Consider the following 12,285-nt stretch of genomic DNA (forward strand, 5'->3'; position numbering starts at 1 on the left):
TTGGTGCGACTTTCAGCGCCGCCGCCAACTAACTGCCGTTTTAACTCGTACAAATTGAGTGCTACTGCTTCAACTCTTCATTCTGTTTTGGAACTTTTGCCCACCCTTTCGAGCAGCAGACCTCAGCTTTCCCTCCTATAAAGATAATTGTTTTCCGTGGGAAAAAGGAAAACATCACAACTTTCCAAATCCAATTAGCCGACGAACAACAACAAGTCCTACCCCGGTTGCTGATGGTGATTGCCATTCCATACACACTTACCGATTGCCGTGATGATGCCCCAAATCCGAATGAGCGGCCGGAGGCAGTGACATGGTCCGCCAAGCTGACGCCGCCGGTTCCTGCCATCCATTTCGAACGGGTTTTCTTCTTCTTCTTTACTGCGCCGGAAACACTCTTCGAACGACGGAACGACTTCTGGCCAAAGTGGGAAAACTTTTCACCGTAACACCACCCTTCTTGAATGGATTTGTTTGTGTTGATCCAAACCCCCCCTCTGGCTGTCTCCCCACCCCTTTAGCACCTTTTAAATCACCCACGGTGGGATTGTAACCCCACCTCCTTCCCGTTTTCTGGTTATTATTGGCCCTTGTTGGATGCTGTTTTGACGGGTTGAATGTTAATTCGTTGATTTATATTTACATTGGGTTTTGCTGCTGCCATTCTGCAGTGGTAATTTATGATTTACGTTTACAAACACGCTTCCCCCGGCGCAGCCACCTCTTCCAACACCACGTGTAATACCGCGGCGCACCACGTGTTTCACCGCCGGAGATTCCGATTCACAACATCATAAATCCAATTAGGCACAGATTCGACGCGCACGTGGAATTCCCCGGCAGCTTAGACAGCGAGCTTCATTACGGAGCAGCAACACGATGCGATGCGTGTGCTTTGCTTTTCCGGCGTGGAAAACGGCTTACGAAGAGATGATGAGCCGGTGTTTAGAGAAGTGGTTTCCCTGGAAAAAGGAAGAATGGAGGATACACGTTTTAGAATATTGTAGAGATGAACTTTCCTTGAAATTTGTCAAAGAGATAATTATGCGAGAATAAAACAAAATACCGTAAACGGGGTGGCTTTGATAGGTTCGCGATTTTCCGCAAAAATGAAGAGTTTAATTAAAATACTTACGGGCGGGTTTAGAATCATACTGACTGTGATAGAGAAGTGTTCAAAGTACCTCAAGAAGAACTTTTCATAAAATTTTGAAAAGTTTAAAAAGTTAGTTGACTATAGTTAAGAAAATGTTGATGTAAGTCATTATATTAAACTTCTCAAAGTGTCATGACTTTCTCAATGAACATGATTTTGAATCGGAAAACGGAATGCATTTTCCAATTCCTTGGACAATTTTGGACTAGGAGAGGGTTAAATAAGTTTGTAAATTTGTTTTTGTATTTTTTGTTGATATGTATTTTGTTAAAAAGCTTATAAACTAAGTTAACTAAACATAAACATTGATTTTTTTTGTTAAAAACTATATCAGCTACTTGTACTAGTGATGGTACATTTAACGTACAAATAAAGATTGAACATCTTAAATTTTATTTTAACATGAAAAACTATGACTAACAAAGTCACCCCGGAATTTAAACTAAGAATTTTTAACGTAACATTTTTTCTAAACACTATTAAAAAAACTTTTTTTTCCAAAATAGTGCATGAACTTTATGTGGCCTACCCCAGTACATGTTTTAAAAATAAAAATCTTGAGAAAAACCTTATCTATTGGAATATATTCCAAAAACAAATTGAAATCCGATCAAAGTCACCCCGGTTTACGGTACTTTTAAACGCTGAGCATGAATACGAAGAAAGGGAGCAATGATGGAAACTTCTCGGTTACGGCTAAAGAGCAATTAGAATCATTGAAGTCAGGAAATATTGACGACGAAACTCAATTTAAAGTGCACTTTTTTATAATAAAAAATGTAGGCTGTACACCATATTCTTTTTTTAAATCACTTAAATTAAGAATCTTTGGGAATTCGTAATTTTTCGGAGAGTTTTCAAAATGTATCAATTGTATGTTGTTTAGATATGATATTGAAACAAGTAAGCATAGTTTTGGAACATCTGGGATGTTCTAGTCCATCCGAAACATCCGGAAATTTTGAGCAAGAGGTTTACCAAAGAAACAAGTCGAAACTTCAAGATATTGACTAAGGATCCTACCCAGACTGCTTTAGTGAGTGTGGTAGGCTACAGATCATTATTGTAACAACTTATTGGGATGATCTGGGTCATCCAAGGACTCCCTAGGGTTAAGATCTATGAATCTACCGCCGTAACATGCAAGAGGTTGACTTCAGTGAGTATGGTGGACTACTTTGCTGGAGTGTTGGGATGTATTTGGATGCCTTTGGTCATCCAAAGACTCTCTGGAGTCAAGATTTGTGGATCTACCGCCGTAACAAGCAAGAGGTCAACGGTTTTTGACCTTGGGACAAACACGCATATAGCTTTAGTGAGTATGGTTGACTACTTTGCCAATGTATTGGACTGTCTTGGGTCATCCAAGAATTTCATTGAGTTATAACACAAGGGTCTACGGCTTTAAAAAGGACTTTCTGGAACGGGATGTTCACATAACAGCAAATAAGTCTATCATACTCACTGAAGCTCTGCCCGTATTTCCCAAGGTCAAAAACGTCGATCTCTTGCGTTTTACGTCGGTTGACCCACAGATCTTAACTCCAGGAAGTCCTTGGATTTCCCCAGGGTTGCGAATGAGCGAGCGAGCCAGAATCCGTGCACATTCATTCATGAGCATGAGGACTTAACAGGTAGCTCGTGCTCGCTCATGCTCAACGCATGCGCTCGCGCTCGATGAGCGCTCATCAGCAAATCAGGTAGATTTTTAGTATTGTTTATGAATCTGGCACAGGCCAATTGGATTGCCACTTTTGAAGAAAATTTCATCGCAAAAAAGGGACATGAACTCATCAAAGTTGCATTGGTAATTTAATTTTGGTTAACCGCGGTAAATTCATCAAATAATTCGTTGGCGTCGAACTGTCAAAAATTGATCGCGGTGGATTGCGGGGGATACTTTTCTACCCCAGTTTTTTGTGAGATCAATGTGGTAATGGTAAATTTATGAAACTTTAATGTTGTCAGCCTATTTTTTTTTTTTTGATAATTTAGAAAACTAGTTTTGATTAATTTCCCGGTAAATGAAAAATGGCTGACACGCAAGTAAAGTGTCTTAATTTGCTAAGAATCCCAGACACTCTTTTAAGCTTATTTCACTTTCAAATTTAGAGTAAACTGTCAAGTAACGGAATTTTTAGGTCTTAATTAAGCTGTAAATAGGATGGTAATCGATTGTTTTATATTTAAACATGTTTTTACTTGTGAGCACGCTCATTTCTCATTTATTTATTTGGATCGACTCCAGCATATATATAAGATAATTGATGTGAAAATTATCTGAGACACAGATTTGACATTTATTATGCAAAATTATTTACAAATAATTGACTAAACAAGATGAGGTGCCCAGGAATTAAAACATGACTAAACGTATTACCAAGAAAACATATTTGAGTTCCTTAAAAGATAATTTTCAGCTTTATTAAATAGTTCACTTTCACGTGAAAAAGTTCTATTTTGAACTTTTTTTTATTAATCGAATTATTTCTACACAGTAAAAAAGTGTACATTTGGAAGTTGTAATTTTGTAAGGTTGAATATTACCTCTTGAATGTTATAATTTTACCTCGATTTAGACTGAAAAAGTTGCATTACACCAGAAAAGTGGCAAAATTATACATTTTCAGAATTAAAATTACGCATTTTTCTAACATAAAAGACGTACTTCCTAGATGTAATATTTCTATGGATTTTTTTAACTGTGTACTGGTCTTAATGTAGGGTAGGGTAGTCATCAATGAGACACTTTTGGTTTTCAACTTTCAACGATTTTTCTAATTTTTTCATCAGCATGTTTTAATGAGCTTTTAGTTGCATTATCATTCTTTTAATGTGTTCTAACATTGACAAAAATATGAGATCGATCCGACATCTACAGCCAGAGTTATTCAACTGTCTCATTGTAGACGCACTTGGCAGGAACAATGAGACAGCTGGGAACAATGAGACACTCTACGAAAATCAACATTTTTCTAGCAAAACATCATGTTTTTGTATTGTTCCATTGCAGGTGACTTGCCTTGAACATTTTAGAGCATTTTGCCAACATGAAACTTTTAATAACAAAAGTTAGACTAAAAAGTATTTAAATTTTGTAAAATCCATATATTAATACCAAATAACTTTGTATTTTTGGTTAAATGAAGTTTAAACTCTATAAATATGCCAAAAACCACTTTTAATTCATGTTTTGAAAGATTTCCATCGATTTTGAAAAGTTTATTGAAGAAAAATCAAAGTGTCTCATTGTTATCCATGGGCTGAAATGAGTGGGGAACAATGAGACAGCCCAGGATTCTGAGTATATTCTAAATTTTGGCCAAATCTAATGAAAGGACATTGTAGCCCAACTTAATCCTTATAGAACGTCGAAAGAAATTTGAAGAAATATTAGTTTTGGTGTAAATGGCAGCCTACGAGCGAAAAAGTTTTTTTGTCCATAATTTACTTTTACACCCCAGAATCAAACATTAATGAATTACTTTTCAAGGGAGCGTCCATAACCAAAGCCACTAATATGGCAGACGTGTATCTAGTAGACACACCTTTCCCCCAAATATGAGCCTGATTGGTTGAAACTACGACTTGTGAGAGCCATTTTATCATTGTTCCCCGTGTCTCATTGATGACTACTCTACCCTAACACCTTAACCCCTTAACTCTGACTCCAAAACAAGTTTCAAAACAAAAAATATGACAAATAACTTCATCCAACATTATTAATATTAGCCTATTCAAGCCTCCATTAAAAAGAACAACCTCGAAGCTCTGCTGAAAAAAAAAGTTATTATCGTTTACCCGTTACAGGTAAAAAAATACCGCTCATTTTGCTCAATGAGCGTAAATGAGCGCGAGCGCGAGCAATGAGCATTTTCATAAAATAAATGAGCATGAGCTCATAAAATAAATGAGCAAACACGAGCACGAGCAAACGTGAGCTAGCTCGCGTCGCGCTCCTCCTCACGAATGAGCAAAAAATGCTCACTCATGAGCGGATGAGCGCTCAAAATCGCAACACTGGATGTCCCAGAACATCCCAACATATTAGCAAAGTAGTCTACCATATTCACTGAAGCTATGCGGATATGTTCTGGGGTAAAAAAAAACCGTCGACCTCTTGCTTGTTACGGCGGTAGACTCACAGATCTTAACTCTAGGTAGTCCTTGGATGTCCCAGAACATCCCAACACATCAGCAAACTAGTCTATCATATTCACTGAAGCTATGCGGATATGTTCCGGGGTCAAAAACCGTCGACCTCTTGCTTGTTACGGTGGTAGACCCACAGATCTTAACTCTAGGGAGTTCTTGGATGACCCAGACCATCCCAATAAGTTGCGTCAGAAGTGGGTGGAATTTAGTGAATCATAAGAGCAACCAGATGGATGTCCCGAGGTTATTAATCTTTGCAGCGCAGTGATAATATCGGAGTAAGAATATTCAATATTATGTCGCAGTTGTCATTCATAGTTATTGATAATTAAATTTTGTCGTTAACATTTCAAAAAGCGTCTTAAACATAGGCTTTTCGTGAGATAAAGCGCATACTGAAATGTTAGCGACGAATTATGCCAAACTCGATTTCAACAATCTTCTTAACATTAACTGTTTTCGAATACTTCAAAAGTTTGAAGCCATCAACTTTTTTTTATTCCTGACAAAATAAATTATTGATCGATTACAATACTTGCTACTTCTTGAGAGCATTTGCGAATAATAAATTGGTTCCGCTTTGACAGTTCTGAATTTAGGCCGCTTTGCGAACCACTATTCAGCACCCATCAAATTTAAACATCGAATCCTTCAACGATGAAATCAATGAGATCAAACCAATACAAAATAAACATATTTGCGCTGGACAATGCCCATTGACGCAGACATTTGGCCGCCAGGGGACCATCCGTAAACACGTGGACACCTTAGGGGGGGAGGGGTCAGCGATTGTCCACGCTCCATACAAAAATTTTTGTTTTGTACGGGGGCTGAGATTGCAAAAAGGGTCCACGTGGTTTATGGACATTCTCCAGGTTAACACTGGGACGCCGGTAACGGTAACTTCAACTCGCTGGTTCTCGGGCATAACTCAACCAATCGGGACGATTCTTGTTTCTACTGATTGGTAAGAATCTCTAGATGATCCTAAAATTTTTCAGAACTTGATTTGAACAAATTTGTAATTTCTGCAGTCGAAAACATCGTTCCACCTTTTTTTTAACAACTACCACCGCAGAATTTTTGGCGATTTTTTTTACAAGCAAAAAAATAGTTGGAACGGTGTTTTTGATCGCAAAAAATACAGATTTGATCAAATTGAGTTCTGCAAAGTTCTAGACATCCTTACAAATCACTAGAAAAAAAAATTGTTCCGATTGCTGGGCTGGGAGTTAGAATTTTAATTAGCGCGAAAAAATATATTTGAAAATTTGATTTTAGAAAAATTGTTTAAGAGGATTGAAACGGAAAATATTTGAGTTATCGCCAACTTTTTGAAAAAAAAAAAATGAAAGGGGTCTTCATCATTGAAGGTCTTTTAAATGTTAAATTATAAAAATGTTTTTATCGGAAGAAAAAAAATTCACACATGTTTTATTGTTTGACTTTGGAAATCAGATAAATAGTTGCTGAGAAATCACCATTAAAATGGTTGAATAACAAAAAATAAAACAATATTTCTTGTTTCTTTTAATTTTTGTGGCCATGTTTGAGCATATAGAAAACCGAGAGTGAATAGAGGGGCTCAAAAGCGGAACCGTTTTGAACTGTCAAAGTGGAACCATTTTACTGTTCGCCAAAAGCAGAAAGTATTGTTATCGATCGTTAGGGAAATTATTGTAAAAAGAAAATTTGGTCTGCTGGTTTTCTTTTTCTTTTAATATTTTCATTATATTTTTTAACAATGAACCCATTCCCTACTGGCTAATTCCCTTTTCAGCGCCCATCCGGAGGTCGTCATCATCAATTGATTCCGCTCGAATGGTGGGCGTGATTTCTTTTTTCTAGTCAAAACGATATTCTTCCAGACGGTGCATTGCCCTTTCGGGAGTTTTTGCTTGCATTTTTTCCAAACCAACTTCGCAAAGCTTCACCCACTTTCGACGCAGTTCTTTGTCTTTCGAAATCTTGAAAAAAAAATCGCACAGCAGATTTCAAAACAAACTATTCAAGTGCAAGGGAAAAGTCACGTTTGTGCTTGAACCACCTTCTACTTTTTTGATGTAAACAAAGTGGGATCATTCGAAAATCACGCTACGCATTCTCTCTTTTCATCCCCCAGATAGAAATTCAGGCAAATTTTCAAAGTTTCTTAGATTTCAAACTAGGCAATTGAAAAATAAAATAAAAATTGCAAATTAAAAAAAAAACAAACGCTTGGCGGTCTTGCCTCAAAAATTCAAGTTTGCTGAAAAGTACTTTTTGTTTTAAAAGTCCAATTTTGCATGTAAAAACAAGGTGATTTTAACAAAATATATGATTCTGCTAAAAATTTAAATTGCTTGGCCATAGCTCAAAATCTATCTTTTATAATCCTCTAAAACACAAAATAATAATGTTTCGAATCGATTTTTTGCATTAAAATGTATTCAGAGTGTACCGTAAACTGGGGTGACATTGATAGCCCGGAGTGACTTTGATAGCTTTTTCAAATGGCCACCTTAATCACAGCTTACCTATTTTAGGTATTTAAAGTGCGTAAGCATCAAAAAGTATTGTATTAGGGGTGCTTGGAGCATAATATGATCCTTATATTTTTTATAGCAAAACAAAGTGTCCAATTCAAGTTTCTATGAAAATCACCCAGGGATATCAAAGTCACCCCAGTTTATGGTACAACAACTATGCTGAAGACAGATACTATTTTTGTATGGACAGCTGTCAAATGACGCCCGCACAAAGTTAAAGGCAAATACATTTTTAATGAATTGCTCAAGATACAAATTATATTTTCATTAAAATTAACATATCTGCATTGTTTTTAGATGGTAATTTCAATGATTTTGTCAACCATTTAAAGCAAGGGCAATCCTTCTTGGAACATCTCTCTATTTACTTGTTTTTGTCATATCGTTGTTTGAAAATAATTTAAAATATAAATTTCATGTTATCGTTTCAATAAAACCCATTCACAAGTCGTCGCCATCGTGCTAACTTGTCGTACGTGCATTTTGGGCCATTTTGTGCAGCTCACAATGCCTCACCTTTTGACCTTCACAGATCCCCAAAATTCGATTTCAATCCTGAGATATTCAACAAAAACCGAAAAAAACTCCGTGCATTTTTGTCACTTTACATATGAAAGTAGTTTCAATCTTGTCGTGCTATCTTGTCACTCCTGAAAATCGATGTAAGTGCGACAAAAGGCCAAAGGGATTTCAGGCCAGGAAAGTCAGGATGCGTTTGTCGCACGTACAAGCTAGACTACCGTAAACATTTGTAATTATAACTCGGGACTCCAGAAACCAACTTCAACCAAACTTCGGGACAATGCACAGAATGGTTAGCCAAACAAAACGTGTTTGTTATTGTTTACATTGCGTGCTCTCGTTTTTGTATATTCAAGGTCAAACATTAAAACGCGTTTTTCTCGGAACGTCAAAATGGCGTGTGCGACAAGATAGCACGACGACGTCGAAGTAAAAACAAACCAGAAACAATAGGAATTCCTCCAAAAAATCACACAATATTACGTACAACACATCCCAGCTGTTTAAACATAACATGGATTGCAAATTAGAAAAAAAAAAACAATATACCTTTTATCCTTGGCTTCTGGCCGTACACGACGCCAGCTCACAAAGTTGTTTTCCACCGACATTTCCAATCACGAATTCCCATCTCGAGCTGTTCTGTACAAGCGCTCGTATTTCATCACCACCAGGGGAAACATATTCCAATACGATTTTCCGCTACGGTGGAATTTGTCTCCAGCAACAGGGTGGTGATAGAATTGATGATTTTGTTCGGTGGTTTTTGGTATATTGAATTATTTATCACATAAAAAATTTAAACTAGTTTGTTCTTTTTTTCTGAATTTTTGTTAATGATTGTAACAGTTGAAGGTTTTTATAATTTTACGATTTAATTGAAATACCGGACTCCAGTCACCCTGATGTGGTTTTTGTAATATTCCAATTCAAGTTCCGCCAGTAAGACCAAAATCGATCGAAATGATACAAATCTGTCCAGATTGGCCACTTGTGTTGGGCTCGAATGATGGTTCTGTTGCTGAAGGATGCCAAAAACTAGACGTTTTCCAGCTCTAAAGTTATGCAATGTGGGTTGTGTTTTGTGGACGGGGGCGACTACACGATTGATGTCGAACCAGGGGGTCGGAAAATTGATACACGTCCACTGCAGATAGGTATATCGGATTATATTTGGAACTAATTTGAAATTATTGTGCTGCCAACGAGTCTGGTCATGGAGAGAAATCCATGATGGGTGCATTTTTGGGAGTTGATTTTAATTAAAATTCATCACAGAAATTTTTAATCAAATTCATTCAACGAAATCTGTTGGAAATTCTCGGTAAAAATAGATTAAATGCCAGTCTGAATAATCAACTCTCGGGAGGTCGCTGAAAGTACTCTAAAACCAAAATCAATTTCAATTATTGAGTGCCAACAGTACGATGGGACTCAAAACAGCAAACAGCAATAACCGTTTAGAAAATACTGGCCCATGTCGACATTGTTTCTCAATTAAAATTCAATCCAAACCTTGGATGTTTGGCCCTTAAAAATAGTTGCTCGATTCAACTTTAAATAGCACCTTGTATGCTGAACAGTTCCACGGAATATCACAAACGAAAAAAACATAAAAAAATTACAAGAAACAAAACACGCTCCATTGCAATTAATTACAGAACATAAAAAAGAACAAGAGAACAAGAGAACAAGAGAACAAGAGAACAAGAGAACAAGAGAACAAGAGAACAAGAGAACAAGAGAACAAGAGAACAAGAGAACAAGAGAACAATTGTGAAGTAATAGATAAATAAACAGAATAGACACTGTTAATTTTCGCAATTTATCCTGGAATCGTAATTGTTCCCAATTCTGTCCTATAATACGGATGTGAACGAGTGTCACGATTAGAACCCGGAAGTGGGCAGCTTTCAGTTCAAACAGAATCAACAGAAAGCACGTGAAACTGCCACGTGTACACACCATCACCACACAGTGTCAGCAGAACGAGGAACTTTTCATATAAATTGATATTAAAATTTCTCGTTATCCATGAACCACTCCACCCCTCCACCAACTTGCTCTTTTGCATGGATTCCAAAAACCGCAAAGTCGTGGGCAGCTGGTGGCAACACTACATTAAAGCACCCAACCAACACTTTCACGTCGAGTTCTTTCATGTGAAGGTTATGGGGTGTGTATTGCAGTACATTTTACCACCGCTGAAGGACCCCCCAAAAAAGTTAAGTGTGCACGAAAATGAGTTTTCAGTGGTTTTCGAGCGCTTGAGTGTGTGTGTGTGAGTGCGAGCACTTGGTATGAAAGTGAGCCCGTATCATGCAAAGCAAATGGTGAGGGTTAGTTAAATACACAGTTGATATCTGATGGGATTAATTCGGAAGGATAATTTACGCACTGTCAAAAGAGAGATTTGCTTTCAATTAACTGATAATTTGATTAATTGAAGTAGGGGGACCCAATGTTAGCAGTACAGAGATTAAGCTGAGTGCTTATTGCTAACAATAAGAATTATACGATTAAAATTAACGTTAACAAAATGTACCAAAAATTGCGAGTGAGTGAAAAAAAAATAATTATTTTTTCATGACCAAAGAAATAGTTGAAATTAGTGAAAAACAGAAATGATATCACAATGTTTCATACATTTGTTATTGATGAACGGTTTATCCTTGAAGTTCTTGAAACTTCTGAAAAATAACAAGATTGAAAAATAAATGTTTTTAAAATGAAACTGGATTCGCGTCACCAACAATTTAATAATACTATCGATAGACTCGTTAATCAAATTATTTTTATTTTATCCCGACTTGAATGTTAAAAAACTACAGTTTTGGTTTTCAAGTCATTTTAGCGCAAAATTAATGACCGTGTCAAAATTAGTCAAAATTTTTCCATAGTTTCAGAAGAAATTGATAAAATACTGAAAAACCAAAATAATATCAAAAGGTTGTATCCAGACTTTTTTCCACAGTTTCAAGTCATTTCTTTAAGGGGTATATCAAAAATGTTTGAAATCAGGTTTGAAATTGTCGGGTTTCAACGAAAGCATTTGCTTTGAGACATCATTTTAGCGCAAAATTAATTACCTTATCAAAATTGGTAAAAAATCCCATAGTTTCAGAGTAATTTGATAAAATACTATAATACCAAAAGAATACCAAGATGTGGTGTCCGATCATTGACAAATTCTGCAATTTTGCAATATCAAAACAATACCTTAAATTGGTATGATACTAAATTTTGCTCTTGCATAATCCTTAAGACAAATTTTAAAGGGTCCATGAATACCGATAGTTGGTATTGATACCAGAGAAAGGTATTATTACGCATTTCCTTTGTAATTTACTCATGCTCGGGAGACTTCTTATTTCATTAAAATTATGTTCTTTATGTTCACTTTTAACTGATGCAACGTGCAACGTCTTTATGTTCACTTTTAATTGATTTATTATCGATAAGGACGTTGCAAATATTTTTTAAAGTTTATGCTCCTCGGCTCTGAACAAAGTCGGGAGGGCAAACAATTGAAAAAAGTGTAAAAACTTAAATAACGGGCCATGGTTTAAAATGCACTAACACTTTTCCAGTTGTTTTACAATCATTAGATTTCAAAATTTCTAAGTACTGAGGAAAAAATTCGTACTTTTCTTTCATAGGCTCTATCTTAGCAACCATTGATTCAATCTTCAATGTCTTTGAAGTAAATTTAAAGAAAATTTTATGATATGTATCTTCGAAAAACTATTTGCAGAATTTTCCAAGCTTGGCCATAACTTCAACAGGTTAAAAGTCACCTTATCATCAAAAACAATTTTTGGTGGCTAACACTTGAAAACGGTGCTCAATATGGAAATTCATTCAAAGTACTTTTCGATTGCAAATTTGATTTTACATCTACAAATCGATGATATTTTTATTTAC

At 36.2% G+C, this 12,285-nt stretch overlaps 1 protein-coding gene across 5 annotated transcripts in view; it reads right to left on the reverse strand.

Annotated features, from left to right (window-relative positions):
* The window catches only part of LOC6051594, a 73,645-nt gene that overhangs the window by 37,513 nt on the left and 23,847 nt on the right, over window positions 1-12,285 (reverse strand). For all 5 annotated transcript variants that reach the window (XM_038264765.1, XM_038264764.1, XM_038264763.1 and 2 more), the window contains exon 2: window positions 263-962. In XM_038264765.1, the coding sequence (XP_038120693.1) occupies window positions 263-315 (53 nt within the window). In that variant the 5' untranslated portion in view covers window positions 316-962. The remainder of the gene's footprint in view (window positions 1-262; window positions 963-12,285) is intronic.

This window comes from Culex quinquefasciatus, chromosome 3 (genome assembly GCF_015732765.1).
Source record: "Culex quinquefasciatus strain JHB chromosome 3, VPISU_Cqui_1.0_pri_paternal, whole genome shotgun sequence".
Lineage (NCBI taxonomy): Eukaryota > Metazoa > Arthropoda > Insecta > Diptera > Culicidae > Culex > Culex quinquefasciatus.